Source organism: Rattus norvegicus, chromosome 1 (genome assembly GCF_036323735.1).
Source record: "Rattus norvegicus strain BN/NHsdMcwi chromosome 1, GRCr8, whole genome shotgun sequence".
Classification (NCBI taxonomy): Eukaryota; Metazoa; Chordata; class Mammalia; order Rodentia; family Muridae; genus Rattus; species Rattus norvegicus.
In genome coordinates, this window is record NC_086019.1 from 210593895 (window position 1) to 210617089 (window position 23195).

The 23195-nt window shown below is 49.9% G+C and overlaps 2 protein-coding genes across 4 annotated transcripts in view; one reads left to right on the top strand and one right to left on the bottom strand.

Annotated features, from left to right (window-relative positions):
- The window catches only part of Aldh3b1 (aldehyde dehydrogenase 3 family, member B1), a 30644-nt gene extending 19350 nt beyond the window's left edge, over nt 1-11294 (bottom strand). The window contains exon 1 of the mRNA XM_063264278.1: nt 11262-11294. The gene's annotated coding sequence lies outside the window, so the exon portion shown is untranslated. The remainder of the gene's footprint in view (nt 1-11261) is intronic.
- Unc93b1 (unc-93 homolog B1, TLR signaling regulator) lies at nt 2745-13685 on the top strand. Of its 3 annotated transcripts, none has more exons than NM_001403514.1 (11): nt 2782-2904; nt 3275-3416; nt 3770-3923; nt 5940-6101; nt 6310-6442; nt 6747-6840; nt 7094-7218; nt 7495-7677; nt 7987-8260; nt 11286-11404; nt 12992-13685. In NM_001403514.1, exons 1-11 carry the CDS (start codon nt 2809-2811, stop codon nt 13304-13306), a joined length of 1797 nt encoding a protein of 598 aa, NP_001390443.1. In that variant the 5' UTR covers nt 2782-2808; the 3' UTR covers nt 13307-13685. The 3 variants fall into 3 exon arrangements, with proteins under 3 accessions (XP_017444924.1, NP_001390443.1, XP_038939613.1); XM_039083685.1 differs by lacking the exon at nt 2782-2904 and adding an exon at nt 2909-2989; XM_017589435.2 differs by lacking the exons at nt 7987-8260; nt 12992-13685 and having other exon boundaries at nt 2745-2904; nt 11286-11402.
- Nucleotides 13686-23195: the final 9510 nt, after the last annotated feature.

Genomic DNA, 23195 nt, shown 5'->3' on the forward strand with positions numbered 1-23195 from the left:
AACTCAAAGGCCCACCTAGCTCTAATCCCTCCAATATTTCTCTGCTTCTCCTGCTTCCTCTGGGCACAGATGTGTGTGTGTCCACCCTCTTCTAGATGAACCTGAGTGCGCACTTCTCCTTGGACATCTTGGTGCACTGATGTTGGTATGTAGGGCGCGAAGCCGCACACTTCCCGATTGTGTGCCTCAAGAACTTGGTGTGCTTGCTGATGTGTGGGCCTTGTGGAAGCCCAGGGCCATGAGGAAATGCAGGGCTGTGGCTGCTGCTCTCCCATGGTGACTGGGACAGTGGCTGTAGTCATTTTTATGTAACCAATAGTTTTAACTTAAGGAACAAGGTTTGAACCACAAAAGCTGGTAACTGAGAATTCACTTGTAGGCCTAGAATTTAGCATTGCAGTACACAGCAACAGACCAACCTTAACAATCCTCCATGGTCTCCTCTGTCTTTCTTTAGCTGTGAAGTGATTGGTCAGGAGGGGCGACGTGAGAAACCTTGCCCTCAAGTTCCTGTCTTGATCCTGCCTTGACTTCACTCAGTGATGGATTGGACCTAGATTATAAACTGAATAAAACCTTTTCTTCTCTCAACTGTTTTCTCACAAGAGAAAAGAAACTAGAACGGTTCCCAGGATGGGATCTGGGACAGTGCTGGGTTCACAGGTGTGAGCTGCCACAGTCCACTTCCACTTTTTCTTCCTGTGAGGGACACTGACTACTGTCATGAGGATATAAACATGAAAGGTAGTGGGGTGTTGGTGGCTCACGCCTTTAATCCCCACACTTGGGAGGCAGAGGGAGGTAGATCTCTGAGTTCAGGGCCAGCCTGGTTGACATAGTGAGTTCAGAAAAACCCTGTCTCAAAAGCCAAACCAAACAAAACCAAACAAAACAAAGCCAAAATCATGAAACATTATTGCAGAGAAGGCATTGGGAAAGCATGTGGGTTATAGCTGTCCCATACTGGGGTCTCACCTCAAATTGTCACAGTCTGAGTAGAAGTGGCAGAGATAGAAGCCTTGTCAAGTTCTCTGTTTTACAAGTCATAGTGGATGTCTACCCAGGTGACCTCTGCTCTCTAACAAAATTTTCACAGTCCACCTAAGTGTACGTGTAGGCATATATGTGTGTGCAAATGCCACATCAGGCTATGGAGGTCAGAGGACAACCCACCGAAAGCTCTCTCTTGCACTATGCGGGGCTCCAGGATTGCACTCAGGTAGTCAGATTAGACAGAAAACATCTCTACTGGTTGAGCCATGGTTTTGGCTCTAATTTCTGTTCTTAAACCAGTGGCTGACTGAGAAGAGGGCACAGATGTTAGGGATATGATACTGGCCTCTGCCCTGGTACACAGAGACCTCTGCCCATATGATTGAAGGATGCACTCCTGGGAGGGGTGGGGCTTCTCTTGGTGTTTCCTCTCAGCTTCTTTCAGAGCATCTACATAGCACAAACCACACATCACACACACAAAACACATACTACACACCATGCACACACACATACATTATACACATATACCATATATACCACACATACATCACACACCACACATCAAAAACAAACATACATACACATATACACACATAGACACATCACACACATACATAGACACATGACACACACCCACACTCATACATAGACATATGACACACACCCACACACATAAACACATCTCTCTCACACACACAGACACATACACACACATAGACACATCACACACACGCACACACACGCCCCACCGCCCTTTCCACTCAGTACCCACTGAGCCCACTCCCTGTGGTACAACACCCATGCCAACTGCTGTCTTCTCATCACGCCTCACTTGCCCTCTCCGTCCTGTAGGATTGAATCCTCTCGGGACCTCAAAGTTCACTGCCACTCCCAACACTATGATCACTCAGCCACAGGCTCACCATGACCGCCACATGAGGCTGTGAACGCTGGTATCCACTCTGCAGCCACACGGCATCAGAACTTCCTAGTGCCCACAGTACCCCTCCTGCCCTGTGTCCTCCATGCCCCACACAAAGGCACCCAACCTGTCTCTTGTTCTTTGTAAGACAGTGTCTTATGTTGTAGTCATTTCAGATTTCAAACCTGAGATGTAGCAAGATGGCCCTTTGAGTCCTGAGTCTCTTTTCTCCACATCTTGTGTGTTGGGCATATAGGTGTGCATAACCTTGTTCCTTTTTTAGAGCCACACACACACACACACACACACCACGTCCATACCACATATACTTCATAACTTCATACACCACACACACCACACCACACATATACCACAATACACTCTATACACATGCCACACATACATGTACACAGACAAAAGCCACACACAAACCACAAACATACACACACAACGGACATATACCTACCACACAGACAAACCATACTATACACACACTAACCACACACTACAGATTGCACACATACACATACACCATACACACTGCACACACATAAACCCAACATACAACACACATATACACACAAACACACTACAAACTGCACACACATACACATACACCTCACACACATAAACGCAAAACCACACATGCATACACACACATGCACCACAGATATACCAGACACCCATACGCGTGCGCGCGCGTGTAAACACACACACACACACACACACACACACACACACACACACACACACGCACACCACCATGCACAGTACTTCTGGGAGGAGGCGGTACACGGGGTGGGGCCGACTGGACAGGGCGGTCTCTGATGAAGGAAGTCCCAACCTGCTGGTGGTGCCCAGAACAGCAAGCCCTTGGTCTGGATCTGGTCATGGAGGTGGAGCCTCCGCTTTACCCTGTGGCCGGTGTCGCGGGTCCTCAAGGGGATGAAGACCGGCTCGGAGTTCATGATGGGCCAGAGGCTCCCGTGAGCAGAGCGGGAAACAATGGGAGAACGGGCCGACTGCCCTGCGAGGCACCAGGAGGGGAAGGACCCTGAGATGGGGGCCCCGGTACCCTAGGATGAGGGGCGGGGCCCCATACAGGGGACCAGGGTCTCAGAGTAGGGACACACTCCGGAATAGGGGATGGTGCTCTGAGTGGAAAACTGGAGCCCGGAGTGGGGAGCATGGATTTAGAGGAGGCCAGGTCTCTGGGTCAGAGGGACAGGGACCCCAGAATTGTGAACTGACACCCCGAGTGGGGTGCGGGGGCCCTGGGATGGGGACTCCTGGAATGCGGGCTAGGGTCAGGAGTCCGACCGGGGAGCCCTTGTGTGATTAGCGATTGGCCCACAGCTGGACGAACTCGTGGGCGCGTACCCCAACTACAATGAGGAGGAGGAGGAGCGTCGCTACTACCGACGCAAGCGTCTCGGAGTGGTCAAGAACGTGCTGGCGGCCAGCACGGGTGGCACGCTCACTTACGGCGTCTACCTGGGTAGGGCAGACTCCCGAACCCTGCTATCCCTCTGCTACTCCTCCCCCTCCACACCCGAGCTTGGAAAGAGAAACCTTGCGGCCAGCTGGCCTCCTTCCCCTTTCACTTCCCGGGTCAGAGCTGCTGTTGCCCTGGCGTGAGCTTGGGACTGGGAGGGGGTGCAACGAGCCAGTGTGCCCACAACCCAGCCGGAGACTAAGTGCGGGTGGATGAGAATGGGAATTTGTCTTCCTTATCCTGGTCCTGATGAGCATAGGAAAGGGTCGCAAGGACCTTTCCTGCCAGCCTTGCCATGAGCTTGTTCGGATGCTCTGAGCCAGCTGATTAACTGCTCCTCGCTGTCCCATTTCCAGGCCTCCTGCAGATGCAACTGATCCTGCACTATGATGAGACCTACAGGGAGGTGAAGTATGGCAACATGGGCCTGCCGGACATCGATAGCAAGATGCTGATGGGTATCAACGTGACGCCCATCGCTGCCCTGCTCTACACACCTGTGCTCATCAGGTGCCAAGCTGCTGTTCCCTTCCCCCACCCCGACTTTGTGGGCTGCCCTCGTGTTTTGAAGGGAGGGGACCAACTGCTGAGAGGCCTTGCTTGTTTGGGAGTGTGAGAAGGAAAAGGGGAAATCCCAATTATAGAGGAACCACCAAGAGTTTCCCCCCCACCCCACAACACACACGCCCATCTGCACATTTGGTTTCGTGGGGGTTCTGGTTTGGTGGCATCCTACCAGACAGTGACTTCCTGGACTACAGCCTTGAAGTCCCCAGCACAGGCCAGGTTCTCAGCCCAGTGAGCCCTGACTGTGTTGAAAGGCAGTGCTCACAGAAAGGGTCTTAGCTGCAGAGACTCAGGTTGCTCAGGCTGGAGCTCTAGGGTGTACATGGTCCAACCTCCTGGCCACTGCAGAAATTCCCCACAGTCTGATGAGACTCCTGAATGGCTAACTTGGGATTTTTGAGGCCTTGAACTTTTTCTTCTCTTGACTTAACTTCCCCAGGCTGTATATAGCATCATGCCCGACTTTATGTGGTATTGGAGATTAAATCCAGGACATTGTGTGCTATGGAGGACCTGCACCTGTTATAACCCCAGGCTGTGGGTCTTTTCTTTTCTTCAGACACATCAGAAGAGGGCATCAGATCCCATTACAGATGGTTGTGAGCCACCATGTGGTTGCTGGAATTTGAACTCGGGACCTCTGGAAGAGAAGTCTGTGCTCTTAACCACTGAGCCATTTCTCTAGCCCTAAAGATTTATTTAATGTATATGAGTTGGGCATCAGGGGTTGGGGATTTAGCTCAGTGGTAGAGCGCTTGCCTAGCAAGCACAAGGCCCTGGGTTCGGTCCCCAGCTCTGAAAAAAAAAAAAAAAAAAAAAAAAAAAAAGAGAAAAGAAAAAAGAGTTGGGCATCAGATTCCATCCATGTGGTTGCTGGGATTTGAACTCAGGATCTCTGGAAGAGCAGTCAGTGCTCTTAACCACTGAGCCATATCTCCAGCTCAGGTCTTTTCTTAAGGATTATAAAATATTCAGCCAGCTATGCTAGCACATGGATTTATCCCAGTAATGAAAGATGAGGCAGGTGGAAATCTAGTAGTTCAGCCTGGTCTACATACCAAGCTCCAGGACAGCCAAGGCTACACAGTAAAACTCTGTCTTAAAGTAGAAAATAAAGATTAACGAAATGTTGAAGTGTGATATAAACGCGTGTATGTGTGCACATGGCTGTGCAGACGTGTGGAGACCAGAGGTCAATGCCAAGTGTCTTTCTTGATCTTCCAACATTATTTTGGTAAAGATTATTTTTTATCTTATAGTTGTTTTTATGTGTATGAGTGTTTTGTCTACCTATACCCTGTGTATGCTTGGTACCGCCAGAGGCCAGGAGAGGTGTTTGATCCCCCGAAAAGGCAGTTACACCCAGTTGAGAGCCATCATTTGATGCTGGTAGTCAGAACTAGAACCTTTGGAAGGACAGCCAGTGCTCAGTGTTCCTAACCACTGAGCTGTCTCTCCAGCCCCTACTGTGTGTGTGTGTGTGTGTGTGTGTGTAGGCCAGAGGTCCATCTTATTTGGTTTCTTTGCGACGGGGTCTCTCACAGGGACTCAAGGCTTGTCTCGTAGGCTAGGCTGGCTGGCTAGTGGACTCCAGGGATCTGCCTATCAGCATTTAACCAGGGCTGGGATTACAGATGCATGTAGTGTAGGTTTCACACTGGTTGGGGACATAACACAGGAACCGGTGTGTGAGCAGCAAGCAGGCCACTGAGTGAGTGACCTTTCTGGGCCTGCCCTCTTGTTTTATATCCTTACAGTGACTGTGAGAATCCTGCGACATGGCCTGTGCTGTTATCTCAGCCACGAGCACAGGCTGCCCTGCCAGTCAGTCTCTCTGAGGTTATATCCTTGAGCCCTCAGTTCTCAGGCTTCCCCTGACCTCCCACAGCCTTAGGAACTGGGACCCGAGGCCCTAGCAATCCCTAGACCTAAGGTACTAATGTCCCTTCCTCTGTACAGGTTTTTTGGTACCAAGTGGATGATGTTTTTAGCTGTGGGCATCTATGCCCTCTTCGTCTCTACCAACTACTGGGAACGCTACTACACGCTGGTACCCTCTGCTGTGGCTCTGGGCATGGCCATTGTGCCCCTCTGGGCCTCCATGGGCAACTATATCACCAGGTAAGCCTGGTGGCACTGAAACAGAGGCTGGAGACATGGTTGAATATTTATTTCTTTGCCATCTTAGGCTAGGGGACCCTAGGCAAGCATTTTACTCCACTGGGCCTCAGTTTCCCCTCTGAAGCTGGCTAGCCTATAGCTGTAGTTGTAGGAGGAAGAGGTGTGGCAGAGGGCAGGCTGGGGAAAGCCCTCACCCTCTGCGTTCCAGGATGTCCCAGAAGTACTACGAATATTCCCACTACAAGGAGCAAGACGAGCAGGGGCCTCAGCAGCGCCCACCACGAGGCTCCCACGCCCCCTATCTCCTGGTTTTCCAGGCCATCTTCTATAGTTTCTTCCACGTGAGTGCTACAGGAAGCCCCGGGGGAGGGGGAGGGGAGGACAGGAGGCTAGTCTAGATTCCACATAATACAGGCCATTCCACCGTCTTCTCAGCCCTCCTGAGCCACACCCTGCTCTCTTGCCTCTAGTGATGGAGACCTCTTCCCTGCCCAGTGTTCAGGAGGAAGTTCTCCTGCCTTGGGCACCCCATCGCCACTACAGGGCAGTCTCCAAAAGAGGCCATGTCCGAACGCCTCCCTAGACCTCACTTCCTATCTGGTTCCGTTCCTGGGCTCTGACCCCCACCTCCCCTCCCACCCACAGTTGAGCTTCGCCTGTGCCCAGCTGCCCATGGTTTACTTCCTCAACCACTACCTGTATGACCTGAACCACACACTGTTCAACGTGAAGAGCTGCGGTCAGTCCAGGGGAGGGGCAGGACCTCCAAAGCTTGCTTCCCGTTCACACTCAGCCACCCAGCAGACACCAGGCCCACCCTTTCAGCTTTCAGGGCTGCATGCATAGAGGGGGAAGTGGATGGTGCCCCCTTCACAAGCTGCCACTCCAAAAAGGAGATTGCCGGAAGAATCCTTTCCTGCCCCTACACCCCACCTTCACTGTGGCCTGGCTGCAGTATAGCCTAACTGTGTGTCTCCACCCACCTTCCGCAGGCACTAAGAGCTATGGCATCCTGAATGGCTTCAACAAGACGGTTCTTCGGACGCTGCCGCGCAGCAGAAATCTTATTGTTGTAGAGAGCGTGCTCATGGCGGTGGCCTTCTTGGCCATGCTGCTGGTGAGAGGAGGTGGTGGGAGCAAGAGGTTCTTTCCCTGCAAGCCTTGTATGTGGGCAGGTCGGGGTTGCAGGCCAGGAGCCTAAGAATGTATCCTGGAACTCAATATATAGACCAAGACAGCCCAGAACTCATTGAAATCTTCTTGCCTCTGCCTTCCCAGTGCTGCCCTGTGTAGATCTGTGGGCGTGTCTAGGGCGGAGTCTCGAGCTGAGACCGGTGGGTGTGTCCAGGGCGGGAAGCCTGGCTGATGGTCCCTTCACAGCTCCTTTCTGCAGGTTCTAGGCCTGTGTGGAGCCGCTTACCGGCCCACGGAAGAGATCGACCTGCGCAGCGTGGGCTGGGGTAACATCTTCCAGCTGCCCTTCAAACACGTGCGTGACTTTCGCTTACGCCATCTGGTGCCCTTCTTTATCTACAGTGGCTTTGAGGTGCTCTTTGCCTGCACTGGTTTCACCCTGGTAAGAACAGACGAGACGTCTGGCTATCCTTGAATTTCAGATGCACAGCATATACACGTACAAATATGTACAAGTATATCCCGAGTTAGTCCCTCCCTCTTTCTCTTCCCTCTCTCATCCCCATCGCCTTTTACCCTGAACAAGTCATTTTTCCACTTCTGTAGTTAGAATGGAGATGCTTTCACCCTTTCTTACAGCCTTAGAGAGAGTTAGCACCAAGAGATCCAGGGAGGGCAGGGTGTGAACTAAAGTGCTATCTGGTGTGGGAAAGGCTCAGGACCAACTAGCTTCTCTTGCTCTCCTCCTTAGGGCTACGGCGTGTGCTCCATGGGGCTGGAGCGGCTTGCGTACCTGCTCATAGCTTACAGCCTGGGTGCCTCAGCTGCCTCGGTCCTGGGGCTGCTGGGACTGTGGCTCCCTCGCTCTGTGCCCCTCGTGGCTGGGGCAGGACTGCACCTGCTGCTCACCCTTAGCCTCTTTTTCTGGGCTCCAGCACCTCGGGTCCTCCAGCACAGTTGGATCTTTTACTTCGTGGCTGCTCTCTGGGGTGTGGGCAGTGCCCTCAACAAGACCGGACTTAGCAGTGAGTACTGCCTTAGGAACTGGCATGTCTGAGGTGGGAGAGAGAGAGGCAGGCTGTGGTCACCTCTAGGGGGTTCCGAACTGTTAACATCCTGTGGGTTACAAGGGACACCGGAGATCTTCTCTGCGGTTCTGTGGACGTAGTCGAGGCGGGTAGAGATCGTGTGGCATAGTCGGGGGTGGAAAGAGTTCCGTGAATACTGTAGAGATGTTTGGGGAAGTCCCTTGGATACTCTTGAAGGATGTAGGAGTCCCATGCTGCGGCAGGTGGGCATTACGCTGAGCGGTATACATGTGAAATCTTGTGGACAGACAGGGCGAGTACAGGCTCAGGGAAGAGACCTGGAGAGAGTATATAGAAACAAGCACCAGCACTCGGGTATGTGGGCGTAATTTCCATGCCATAGGAAGCAGGCTCCGGGAGGGAAAGGGTGCAGGAGCTTGTCCATACTCCAGGGCGGAGATGCAGAACTGGACTCTTTCTTTTCTGTTTCTATTTCTCTGGGTCTCACTCTGTAGCCTCTGCTGGCCTGGCATTCACCATATAGATCCCAGACTGGCCTTGAACCCATAGAGACCCACATGTTTCTACCTCCCTAGTGCTGGAATTAAAGGTATACACCACCTTGTTCAGTCTTTTCCTTCTTCAATTATATGTTTTGAGACAAAGCCTTAAAATGTAGCCCAGGCTGGCTTGAACTCACCATGTAGCTCAGGCTGGATTTAAACAATAGTTTGATCCCTGAGTGCTGGAATTACAGCCTAGGCTACTGTTCACTTCATTTTCTTTCTTTCTTTCTTTCTTTCTTTCTTTCTTTCTTTCTTTCTTTCTTTCTTCTTTCTTTCTTTTTTAAAAAAAGATTTATTTATCTATCTATAAATAGATACACTGTACACTGTAGCTGTCTTCAGACACACCAGAAGAGGGCATCAGATTTCATTACAGATGGTTGTGAGCCACCATGTGGTTGTTGGGATTTGAACTCAGGACCTCTGGAAGAGCAGTCAGTGCTCTTAACCACTGAGCCATCTCTCCAGCCCTCCTTTTTTCTCTTTAATTATTTTTTTTTCTTTTTTGAGACAGGGTTTCTGTGTAGCAGCCCTGATGTCCTAGAACAAGCTCTGTAGACCAGGCTAGCCTCAAACTCAGATACCTGCCTGCCTCTTCCTCCCAAGACTTAAAAATTAATAATGTTATTTATTTATAATGCATCTGTGTGTGAGTGTGGGAGCACAGGTGTCATGGCATGAACATGGAGTCCAGAGGACAGTCTGTGGAAGTCCATTCTCTCCCCTTACCACACGAGTCCTAGGGATTGAACCCAGGAAGGCTAGGCTTGGTGACAGGTGCCTTTTACCCACAAAGCCATCTCAATGGCTCTTCCTTTTCTCTTTCTTCTTCTTTCTTTTCTTTTTTTTTTCTTTTTTTTTTTCGGAGCTGGGGACCGAACCCAGGGCCTTGCGCTCCACCACTGAACTAAATCCCCAACCCCCTCTTCTTCTTTCTTTTCCTTTTCTTTTTGACATGGCCTTTCTATATAGACCAGGCTGGCCTCAAAGTCACAGAGGTCAGCCTGCTTCAGTCTCTCCAGCTCTGGAACTAAGGGTGTGTGCTTCCATATCTGGATGGGTTTGTTTGTAATGAGGATCCAGGTCCAGCCCAAACCTAGCTCGCCCAGCCTCGGAATCCATGCCCAAATCTGAGCTGCTGGACTGAGACCCTGGGAAAAGAAGCTATGGCGGGCTAGGCTTCAGCTGCATGGGGCTATCTGGGTATGTGGGAGACAGGCATGTATAAGTGACAGACTACATGAGTACAGTCTTAGGTTGTCCTTACTGGCACTGATTCTCATGGTCTGACGCTGTACACCCCACTGCCCCCAAGCCACATGCCGGGCTGTTCACATCCTGAGCCGGACAAAGCTTAGCAAGTAGCAGCCACAGTCAGCCAGGCCTATGCAATCTTCTTACTTCAGAGCCTCTGACCCAACAGACAACCTGTGTGAGCTCTTTTTTAAAAAATTGGGCCAGCTTTGGAGATTTAAGTAGTTTTCCTTAAATCGCCCTTTGCGTGACCTTTGAACCTTTACCTTTGCCCGTCTGAGCTCTGGAGTCTCAGTTCCACTTGCTGTTTCTCTACCACCTTGAGGTGATCCCTCAGGAAACCAGCCCTGCCTGCTCCGCCCCAGGCTTAACTCGTGAAAAGCTAATTACTGAGATGTATAGAAATTAGGCCTGGGCTGGAGAGATGGCTCAGCAGTTAAGAGCACTGACTGAGTTCAAGTCCCAGCAACCACATGGTGGCTCACAGCCATCTGTAACAGGGATCCGATGCCCTCTTCTGGTGTGCCTGAAGACAGCTACAGTGTGCTCACATAAATAACAAAATAAACAATTCTTTTTAAAAATGGGGGGAAAAAAGAAAGAAATTAGACTCTGGTTCTACCTCCCAGCCCCATGCTCTCAGAAATAAGACTCAGACTCAAGATATATTTACAAATACCTTGGCTGTATAGCTAGGCTCTACTCTGATCATAACTAAAACACCTATATTTTAGTTAACTATATAACTATAGTTAGACCATAACTGAAGTATCCCCTTCATTATAACCTGCACTCTGCCATGTGGCTGGCCTGCGCTCAGGTACTGTGTCCTGTGCCTCACATCTTCCCAAGCTGATCTCTCAGGCGTGGCTCTATCCCAGAATTCTTTCTGCCTCGCAGATATCCCACCTATTATTTCCTGCCTAAGCCATATGCCATAGGCTTTTCTCTTTCTGAGTCCCTGGCAAGGTAGAGAAACAGCAACTGAGCTCTTGGCACACTGGGTGATGGATCAAAAGCAGGACTCCGTGGAGGCTCTGGCGCACCTCTGGGCTCATCTTGACAGTGTAGTAACCAAAGTCTCCAGTAGGGGTCAGGCAAGGACCAGCGCACAGCTCTTGTTGGTACTCCTGGCTCAATCTCAGGAACTGAGATGGAACTGGTACAGGGTTCCTTACCTGCCTTGTCCCTTTTCCCTGCAGCACTCCTGGGCATCCTATATGAAGACAAAGAGAGGCAGGACTTCATCTTCACCATCTATCACTGGTGGCAGGCCGTGGCCATCTTCGTTGTGTACCTGGGCTCCAGCTTGCCCATGAAGGTGAGGATGGGTGGAGTTTGGGCGTCCATGCCTTACTGGGAGACAGACCCTGCTTTCACAGCCTCCTGAAGTGCACTACTTTCTAAAGGCCAGGCATTGAACCAAGGACTCCTTAGCCCATGGAATATACCCAACCGAACACGCCCCTTACTGCTATACCTGCTAGCCTTGGTGGGCTACACCCAGCTGAACTGTGGGTGGTCAGATCACTTGCTCACCAGCTTCTGGACTTCTGGACACCCAGGGGCTCTAATTTCAGCTCCTATAGGAATGAGTTCCTCTATGTTTTTATGTTGTTTTGTTTTGATTTTGGTTTTTTGTTTTTGAAGAAAATTATTATTTTTCTTTTCTTTAATTTTTTTTTTTTATTTTTATCACTAAGTCTTAACAATATAGCTTTGGCTGTCCTGGAACTCTGTAGACCAGATTGGCCTCAAACTCACAGAGATCCACCTGCCTTTGCCTCCCAAGTGCTGGGATTAAAGGTATGCAGCATTACACTGGGCTTGTTTTGTTTTGTTTTTAAGCTAAGGTCCCAGTATCCCTGGATGGTCTGGAATTCCCTTTGTAGACCTGGTTGGCTTGGAACTCACAGAGATTCCCCTGCCTCTGCCTCCTGAGTGCTGGGGTAAAATGTGCTACCACTGTCTAACTTTTGGTTTGTTATTGCCTGTGCTGGAGATGGGAGCCAGGGCCTTCCTTGCTGCTTATCAAGCATACCTTAAGCTCCTGGTCTGTTCCCTTCCCAGGCATGTCATTTTAGCAGGTCCCTGTCTCGTGTTTTTGTTGCATTTTCCTGTATCATTGGGTCAGGATCTCAGAGTTAGCCCAGACTGACCTCAGCCTGCTGTGGGCTGGGATGACAGGCCTGCACTGACAGGCCCAGCTTGGTGCAATTTTTGGGGGATGAGGGAGGAAGTGAAATGAATTGAAATAGCAAGGAACCAGAGTACAAATATGAACATACTTGTGTGTTTCTTTCTGGGCTGTGGGTTACAGTCAAACTGTCTGTAAAGAGGAATAGGTGTGCTCTGGGGTGAACACCTTCCTGGCACACACAAAACACGTACACGGCTCACCCCAACACTGGAGACAAACAGGAAAAGCACTGGAAGGCTTTCCTGTGGCCTCAATGTAGTGGATTTGACGATCACTCTGTCTGTATCCGTATCTACATTTTACCCCACACACATAGTCTCAAAACATAGCCTCAACCGGCCTTGACCTCTTAAATCCCCTCCCTCTCCACTTCTCAAGTGGGATTATAGCCTGTGCCTCTGTGCACACCTCTGTCCTCCTGTGTTTAGGGCCGTGGAATAGTTGCACTGTGGTCCAAGGAAGCCAGGCCTGCTTTTAAACTTTCTCTGACCTTCATGTTTTCTCTGAGACAAAGGGATTAAGCCGCTCTTCCATTGTGAAACTGAGCCCTGCTGGGATATGTGACTTTAAAGTCAGTGTGGGTTTTGAGTCTTGTCTTCAGAGACTGCCTGGGAAATCCCGTGTGAGGGGGCTGGGAAGGGGAGAGGCAGGAGGGGGGAGGGGAAGACCCTGAAGGAGCGTGGTGTCTCTCCTTTCCCTTGCTCCCAGGCCAAGCTGGCAGTGTTGCTGGTGACCCTGGTAGCAGCAGCAACTTCATACCTGTGGATGGAAAACAAGTTGCAGCAGGGACTGGTCCCCCGACAGCCGCGCATTCCGAAGCCACAGCACAAAGTCCGCGGCTACCGCTACCTGGAGGAGGACAACTCAGATGAGAGCGACGTAGAGGGCGAGCAGGGTCAGGGGGACTGCGCAGAGGAGGAAGCGCCACAGGCAGGGCCCCTGGGTGCAGAGCCAGCCGGCCCCTGCCGCAGGCCCTGTCCCTATGAACAGGCTCTGGGTGGTGATGGTCCTGAGGAGCAGTGAGGGAGCCAGGGTGGCCAGCCCGGCCCTCAGACTCGGCTTTCAGCCTCCCAGTTTCAGTTTACTGCGTCTCAGATTGGGGATCCCCCATCTGCCAAAAGGGCCTTCTTTTCCTCCTCAGAGCCTGGGGACACCTGGGACTTCCTCCAAAGAGATAAGGGTCACCCTCCAAGCCCCCATTCCTGTTTAAGGGATATACCTCTGCCTAAATCAGCGAGATTTTCCGCATGCCACTGCTCAGGTCACCCTCTGCCCCTGTCATGCGGTGTAACGACTTTTGACTGGAGCTTTGTACTTCTTGCCCACAGGTTCCCCCACCTCAGAGCAGGGGGCATTTTTTTAAAATAGAAAATAATCAATAAAGACTTTTGTATTTTCTGGAGAGGGTGTAAGTTGTGTTCCAGTAGACCCCATGTGGGTTTCTCCCACAAAGCTGAATCCTTGGCTGGTTGTGGGGAGGTTCAGTTACCCCATGGAGGATGTGTCCCCTCTAAGCCCCACCAAGAGCCATGTCTTTTCCTGGAAGTACAGCCTATTGGCTGCACCTACCCACCCAGGAAAAAGGGTCACAGAAATGGTTTACAGGGACCTCAGCAGAGGAGCACAGTCTTTCCTGAGCCTAGAGAACAGGACGGATGCCAGAGGCCACTTTCCCTCCAGGTGGCCAGGGACAGCCCACCCATCATCCCCTACTCATACACCAGTACACAATTGAAGCCTTTTTCCTCTTGAAGTGTATCTTCCCAGCTCAGGGGCTGCGTTAGTCATGGACCCTGGATAAACTTGGTCACTGCCCTTTTCTTTGACAACCTCAGAAGCAGAGAAAAAGTCAAACCCCTGGGGCCCTGTCCCAAACCTTTTTCTTCACAACCATCACTTTCTCCATAAGGCTCTGCTACGGCCATGTCTTTTCCTATCCTTAAAGACCCCTGACCCCTGGCTTACCCCTGACCATGCCCCTGACCCTATCTTACAGCTCCACACCAAGCTCTCATGAGTCCTCCTGCCATTCCCCAGGTTTCTGGCTCCCCACCCCTCCTCTGCATCCTCTCTAGTCTATAGCCATCCCTGGCGCTGGGCTCTGTTACCCTGGAAGGAATCACCGTTGGAGTCCTAGGTTGCTTCTCTCTGGAATGTTTCTGCATGGGAGAATTGTTAGAACCAAAGTCCGGGTCCTGGAGGGAACTCTCAGGACAGCTGGAGATTGTCCAGTTTTCTAAGGGTTTTGGGAAAGCAGTCTGCCTTGTACACAGTGGGTGACAAGCGGACCAGAAACAGTAACACTGTGTGGCCGGCAAATTTGGCAACAAGACTGTGCTCTGTCTGAGAATTCAGTCCGGGTGTGGTTTCTCAGCCCTTGGGAGGCTGAGGTACGAGGATTGCAGAGAGTTTGAGGCCAGTCAAAGCCTCATCTATTCAGTTACAAAACAAGTTTGAAACGGACTTGGATTACACTAGGAAACCCTGTCTCAAAACAAACAAGCAAACAAACACAACACCCAAAAAACCAGAGCCCTCAGAATCCCTCCACGGAGGCAGCTGTGGTGACATCCTCGTGGGATTTAGCTACTTCGGTCACAGTTGGAAGTTAGACCTGGAGAAGGAGCCCACTGACACACCGAGCCTCACCCCCAGGGCTCTGACGTCGGCCTTAGGATCACAGGACCCAGGAGGCAGAGGTACAAAAATTGCTGAGTGTGGTTTTAAAGTCAACCTGTGCTACCTAGTGAGACTGTCTCAAAAATGAAGGAAGGAAGGAAGGAAGGAAGGAAGGAAGAGGGAAGGAGGAAGATCTGTCCAGATCAGGCCAGTGTCGTTAACTGGCAAAGCCAGACTGCATATTCATGGTTACTTTGTGCTATTTTAATATATATTAAGATTTTATTTTTCAGTATATGTGTATCTTGTGGGGTTATGTGCATGTGAGGGCAGTGCCTGTTGAGGCCAGAAGAGGGCGTTAGACCCCTGAGAGCTGGAGTTAATAGGTAATTGTAAGCTATTTACTGTGGGGGCTGGGAACTAAACTCAAGTCCTCTTCAAAGGACAGGAAATGCTCTTAACCGTGGGGCCATCTTCCCTGCCCCCATCCCTGTTCTTTATACTTTAGACACTTAAATATTGCAGACAGCATAAAAGAAAATGAAGGTTTTGTGTGTTTCTTTTCTTCTTTTTTTTTTCTTTTTTTTTTTTCCAGAGCTGGGGACCGAACCCAGGGCCTTGCGCTTGCTAGGCAAGCGCTCTACCACTGAGCTAAATCCCCAACCCCTGGTTTTGTGTGTTTCAAATCTCAGGTACTTCATATTATAAAATTTGGCGAGGTTGGGGATTTAGCTCAGTGGTAGAGCGCTTGTCTAGCAAGCACAAGGCCCTGGGTTTGGTCTCCAGCTCCAAAAAAAAGAAAAAAAAATTGGCTTGGATGAGGTCAGAATACTTTTTCCATGGGTCCAAGATTCTAAGGTTCACTAATTGTGTCTGTCACATACTTTGATACATGTGTCTGCCCCTTACTGTCTCATGGAGCCTGATTGTGTCCTTAGATGCCCAGACACACGGCTTGAGATGCTGGTCAGCAAGATGACATGTGGAACTAGGTGTTATGGTGCACTCCTTTAAGCCCAGCACTAGGGAGATAGAAGCAGATCTCTGTGAGCTTGAAGCCAGCCTAGTCTTCGACATAGTGAATTTCAGGACAGCACTCTGACTCAAAACAACAACAAAGGTGGCATGTGGCTGCTACCACACACTGTTGTCATGGGGGAAAGTGACCTTCTTCTCTTCCTCCTCTTCCTCCTCCTCCTCCTCTTCCTCCTCTTCCTCTTCTTCCTCCTCCTCTTCCTCCTCCTCCTCTTCCTCCTCTTCCTCCTCTTCTTCTTGAGCCATGATCTGTCTATATATCCCTGCCTGCCCTGGAACTCAATATGTAGAACCAGGCTAGCCTCAAACTCACAGCTATCTAGCTCCTGACTCTGTCTGCTTCCCACACTGAGATGAAAGGCATGTTCCACAAGGCTGGCCAGGATGATAGATAGCTCCTACACCATAGCTCTGGTTACCATCTGCCTAGGGAACCTCAGCCCTCAGCCACTATCTTACCTCACAAGGCTCTGCTGTGTGAAGCCTCATTTTATCTCAGCTTCATTTTGTTGGGTTTCTGGGCTGGAGACAACGGCACAGGCCTTGACTTCCTCCATATCACAGCCTTCTCACAATGAACGATGCTTCAGAGCTTTTAGAAGAACCTCTCCTGATGTCATAAGGCCTTAGCACTGTCAGGAGAATGGAACCTTGTTTTCTTCTTTCTCAACACTCTGGACGATGTGTGGGCTCCTGCTCTGTTGCTGAGGGAGGAAGAGTTTATTTTGGTTTATAGTTCCTGAGGGATGCAGTCCATCATGGTGGGCAGACAGGGCAACAGGCAAGGAAAGGGGGTGGGAGGGCAGAAACAGGAAGGGCTGATTTCATTGTATCTATTCTCAGGAAGCTGGGGCTGGTGACAGGCTATAAACCCCCAAGTACAGAGCCACCACCTGGAGGCTAACAATGATATAAACACAGATAAAAATGTTTGTGTCATTCTTTTTTAAAAAATGGTTTTATTTGGGGCTAGAGAGATGGCTCAGCGGTTAAGAGTACTGGTCAGTCTTCTAGATGTCCTGACTTCAATTTCTAGCAACCACATGATGGCTCACAACCATCTATAATGAGATTGGATGCTGTTTTTTGCCATGCAGGTATATATGCAGATGGAGCACTCATATACATAAAATAAAATACATTTTAAAATTTGTTTTATGTGCATTGGTGTTTTGCCCGCGTGTATGTCTGTGTGAGGGTAACAGATCCCCTGAAACTGCAGCTACAGAGACTTGTGAGCTGGCGTGTGGGTGCTGGAAATTGAACCCAGGTCCTGGAAGAGCAGCCAGTACTCTTAACTGCTGAGCCATCTCTCCAGTCCCATGTTTATGTCTTTCAATAAGGTCACAATTGACTGAATAGCAATAAATTCACACAGTTCAGCGGTTTCAGTGATAGCAGCTTCTAGATGATCCTGCCTACCTTGGTAGCCTGACCATGTTCTTTTATTACTAATATTAACTCATATCACACAGCACACAATACATCTACGTATGTGTGTGTACACGAGTTTATGAATTAGTAAAAGTTCAAGAGGGTACAGCAGCATTTAGAAATGGCCTGGAGGGAATGCAAATAAATGTACTCATAAGATGAGAGAAAGATGGATGTGGTGTCACACGACTTTAACCCAGCACCCAGAGGCAGAAACAGGATGAGCTCTATGAACCTGAAGCCAGCCTGCTTTACCCGGCGTCTTAGTTCAGGGCTACTATTGCTTGGAGGAAAGGATGCATTTGACTTACACTTCTATATCACTGTTCATCAGTACAGGAAATCAAGATGGGCACAGAGGGCAGGAACCTGGAGACACAGAGGTACTGCTTACTGGCTTGCTCATAATGGCTTGCTCAGTTTGTTTTCTTTTTTAAAGAGTTATTTATTTCATGTATATGAGTACACTGTAGCTATCTTCAGACACACCAGAAGAGGGCACCAGATCCCCTTGACAGATGGTTGTGAGCTGTAAGCAACGGGTCTGAGGGTACCTGGAAGAGAATGGGGCACAAGGGACGCGAAGAAGGACGCCAAGACAAGAGTCTGATCAAGGCGACAATTTTATTTTTCCCCAAGGCTGAATTTATACCATAACATGGGTAACAGAGGGAGGGGGGAAATAAGAAACATTTATGCAGGCCAAGGACACAATATTCGTGTGGTCAGGGAGTAGGCTGATGTTGACAGGTTGTCAGAAAAGTTACAGGTTTGTCATATCTATTAGTCAGCAGGATTTTGGTTTTTCAGAAAGGTTACAGGTCATCACATTGGGTATCTTTATCATATGATTATTATTTTGACCACCAGATTTGTATTAGTCTTCTGCAGTTGGCTGAGGATTTTCCATGAACCCAGTCATCCTTAATTCTAACCATAATAATAACATCAATGATGGAGGGCTTCAAGGGCATCACTCCCAACAATGAGCCACCATGTGGTTGCTGGGAATTGAACTCAGGTCCTCCAGAAGAGCAGTCAGTGCTCTTAACCACTGAGCCATCTCTCCAGCCCTTGTTTTTGTTTTTGTTTGTTTTTTACTGTGGTTTCATGTAGCTTTGGTTCATATGGACTTTGCTAGAACTCATAGTCATCCTCTTGCCTTTGACTCTCTACAGCTGGGATTATAGGCATGTCAGGTGGATCTCTGTAAGTTCAAGGCCAGCCTGGAGTACATAGAGGGTTCTAGCACAGCTAGGGCTACACAGAGAAATGAGAACCAAAAACAACAAACAAACAACAAATAAACAAACATTGACAGGGATTCCAAGGTGTGGGAGGCCAAAGTGTCCCAGAATCAATCTATTGAGTCCTGGAGAGGGAGCCAGGGGCCTGAAGGCATGGGCACAGCTGTTTTTCTCTCACCCAAGAAGGCTCCCTGACTTGGACACTCTGTAGCTTGTCCCCCATCCCTCCTCCCCCAGTCCACCCTCTCTTGTGCCATGGCTTTTCACTTCCCAAGGCTCAGTGAAAACACTGCTAGATCTGTGTTCAGACTTTTTTTTTTTTTTTTTTTTTTTTTTTTTGAGCTTGGGACCGAACCCAGGGCTTTGCGCTTCCTAGGTAAGCGCTCTGCCACTGAGCTAAATCCCCAGCCCCCAGACATTTTTTTTCCTTACAGTTCTGGTATTCAGCTGGGCTGTACCAGCTTCTAGTAGGTGGACTCCATTCACTCTGTCCTGTCTCCACCCTGGGAGAGGGGGACAACACCTGCAAACCCTCTGGTGTCTCTTCCTCATTTCTTTCTTTGTTTCTTTCTTTCTTTTTCTTCCTTCCTTCCTCTCTCTCTCTCTCTCTCTCTCTCTCTCTCTCTCTCTCATTCTTTCTTTCTTTCCTTTTTTGTGTATGTGTATGTGCACTGAGGCTGGGGATAATCTCTGCTGTCCATCTTTAGTAGCTGCCCACCTTACTTTATGATACAAGGATCTCTCACTGGACTAGAATTCACCAAGACTGGCTGCTCAGTGTCCCAGGGATCCCCCATCTCTGCCCCACCTGCATTCTGGGATTATAAGCATGCAACACCACACCTCACTTTTCCACACGATTCTGGTGTGGGAACCCAGGTCGTCCGGCTTAAAAACCAGGCACGTCATCAACAGAGCCTTCTCTCCAACACTTTATCTTTCTTTTCTTACAAGGACATCCATCAGATCCCCACAGCCAGCCCTATCTTTATGATTTAATCTAACCATCCCCACAAGGGGCCACCCCCAAATATTGTCACACTGGGGTTTGGACTTGAATATATACACTTGGAAGGCATTGCCAGACTTCACTGGAGTGTCATGGCTGACGGTAGCATGCTTGGTGGTTGGTCACTTTATGTAGAAGCCCCCAGAGGAAAACTAACCTGCGTCGTCTTCCCATTTAAAAGTCCCACTTCACCCTCATGGTCATCCTCTGCAGTAATGTCTTCTTAGGCTGGTCTCATTAGTGTCTGGTGGCAGGATACCCCACCTCGTCCACCAGGTACCAGCCACTGTCTGCAACCATCCAGGCACAGAAGTCCATGGTTCTCCACAGGGTGTGAGGTAGCTCTAGGGAACATTTTGCAATGGGTGGAGATAACCCTGGTTTCACAACTGGAGGATGTTATAGGCCCCGGCTGAGCAGCCAGGCCCAGCTGTTACTCCTGTGCCTGCAGATGCAAGTGACAGAGCAACAAGTTGCACCCTGGAGCCTGTTGACACCATAGCTTTCCAAGTGCAGGAACCTGCTAGGTCAAAACATGACTGCCACCTAGAGTCAGACCAGCCAGGTGTCCCCCTGACCGACTCCAGGTGGCAACCTCCAGCTCTAACCTGTTTGTCCTCATTGACTTGGGTGTGTCCAGGTCTGTCCATTTCAGTCATAGCTGCCTTGTGGTATCCCTGGTGCCAGCTTGGCTTTTTCTTTCCTTTTCTTTCTTCCTTCCTTCCTTTCTTCCTTCCTTCCTTCCTTTCTCTTCTTTTTCTTTTCTTTTTTCTTTTTGGCTGTTTGAGACAAGATTTCCTTTTAGTAGCTCTGGCTATCCTGGATCTCTTTCTGTAGACCAGTCTGGCCTTGAACTCACAGAGTTCTACCTACCTCTGTCTCCTGAGTGCCCATGTTAAAGGAATGTGTCACCACTGCCCAGCATGGCTGCCTGTTTTCTATACTCCTTCCCCATGAGCTGCCATTGCCCAAAACATGTTGAAAAACCCACAGCTGGCTTTGTCCCTGAGCCCCTGACTCACACTTTGGGCATCTGCTCTGTGTCTTACTGGGCACTTGTTGAACTCTTTATCCAGATAGGACTCAGGGGCCCCACCTCCCAGGGCCCAGAATCTGAGAACTACAAAGTGACTTTCAGTGGCTTCAGCAGGCACCTGGTCAGCCCCCATCTTCCCCTGCCCTTTGCCCCCAGACCCTGTCCTCCAGTGCAGGACAATCCTTGCAGTTCTTCCAGGAAGGCATTCGTTTTCTTTTTAAGATAAGTTCACATAGTCCAGGACAGCCAGGACTACAGATGTGCTTCTCCAGGACCAACCCATCCAAGGCCACCAAAACTCTGATAGTGACCCAGTTTGAACTCTCCATGGCTTTGATTTTAGTCTGCGTCAAATGCAGACTTCCTAGCACACAAGATGTGGCTGCTTCCTGCTACCTGCCCTGAGCCCTCTGCTGTGTTTTACTGATGGCCTCTGTTCACTTGACTGGTTCTCTGCCTCTCCCCCTGTCCCATTGTTAGGCTCCTCCCTGCGTGGGTGTGTCAAGGCAAGGGTAAGGTGGTTTTTTCATCTGTGGGCGTCTAAGTATGTTCTCTGAGAGCTGTGATCCCATACTCCTTAGGAGTGACAAAGAATGGTGTTTGCCTCCTGCCCCCACCCTGAGGTCAGTAGACAGTAGATCTGGAAACAATAGCTCCTAACTGCTGGGACTGGGAAAGGACCCTGTGGAGAAAGGTTCTCTCCAGATCTGAGAAGGTTAAGGATCTTGACAAGAGGGTCATTCAGATAGGCCATAACTTGAGTCACAGACGTCCTCATAAGAGACAGGTGGGCTTCGGATGTAGCTCTGTGGTTCAGGAGTTGAGCACTTCATGCTGCAGGCTCTGGGTCCATTCCCAGCACTGTGATAGGTGGAAAGAGTGGATAGATGTGTTCTGAGACAAAGGCCATACAGAGACAGTGAGTCAAGGGTTTCTGGAAGTTACCTGAGGCTGGAAGGCTGGAAGACATGGAGAAGGCTCTTGCATGGACTCCAAGGGAACTGGGTGCCATCTAACATCAGTCCTTCTCTCTCTCTCTCTCTCTCTCTCTCTCTCTCTCTCTCTCTGTGTGTGTGTGTGTGTGTGTGTGTGTGTCTTTTTTCTTTCTTTCTTATTTTTTTTAATTTTGAGACAAGATTTTACTCTGTAGCTCTGGCTAAACTCTTTGTGTAGACCAGGCTGGCCTCAAACTCGACGGCAATCCACCTGCCTGGGCTTCCTGAGAGCTAGAACTACAGGTGTGAGCCACCATATTCAGCATGGTTGTGGATTTCTGTCTTCAGTGTTGTGAGAGAGCACAGCTCTGCTGTCTCGGCCACTTTGGGACATTTGTCTCAGCAGCCTGGCACAGGACCGAGAGGGGTACAGGGAGCTCCCTAATGGTTTGATTCCACTCTGCCCATCGCTCTCAGGATCACAACTGTGCAGGTTCCTCCCTGGTTTGGTTTTCTTTAAAATGCTTCTCCACTAAGTCAGCTTCTCCACTGAGTCAGCTTCTCCACTGAGTCAGCTTCTCCACTGAGTCAGCTTCACACAGCCTGTAGCCTCCATACAGTGTAGCTACACAACTCAGGGTAGGAAGTCATCTTTGGGATCCACCTGCTACTCCTAGGCAAGGCCACCCCAGAGAAGCCATCTCATGTCCCCTCGGCTCCTACTGTGCTTCCTTCCTGGGCCCACATGGGCATTTAGCTCTGAAACTAACAAAGATTCATGGAGCAGAGGTTTGTACTGTGCTGTGGCTTCCACTGGCTGAGCTCCAAGCACAAGGAAAGGTTCTGCCAGACAACTTCTGATGGAGACTCCTTCTCTGCACCCCTGAACTGGGGGTGTGTTTGATGTCTGGGTTAGGGAGGAGTGGGGCATAGGGTATGGTCACCAGCGAGGGACAGTGGCAGGGCTGATCCCAGCCTCCTGCTTCTTAAACCCTAGGAGGTACTGGGTGAATGTGCACAGAAACAATGGGAGCCTCTGGTACCACAGCCCCAGAAACACTGACTTGTGCCTGAAGCTGTGAGCATGCCTTCTCACTCCCAGGACAGTCTCTCAGAAACAACCACAATTACATGCAGGGAGGTTAAATAACTCAGCTTGGTTCCACACAGACAATAGGAAATAAGGTTATGAGTGACATCCACCTTGGGGGAGTCCCCTCCCCCCTCCCCCCATACCTACCAGGTCTCCTCTGCAACTGTTGGTCCCTCCTCTGACCTCTGTGTGGCATTTGACCATAGGAAAGTGGAAATGAAGTTAGTTTCCTTGGTTAGCCAGACAGGGACAGCCTGGCTGTGCATGTGTTTGAAGGTGGAGATGGTGACTTAGTCTGTGGGGGCTTCCTGGAGGACATAGTATCTCTGGTGGAGCTCTGGTGAGGTTTGCCCCAAGACATTTTCCCTTCCAGCTAGCTTCCCAGCTGCCCCTCCATGCCTTGGAAACCTGACCGTCCTGTCATTCCAGTTCCCTCAGTGGAGAATTGGCAGAGGAAGGGTGTGAGGTTTAAAAGCAGCTGCCCCAGGAGGACCGAATCACTGC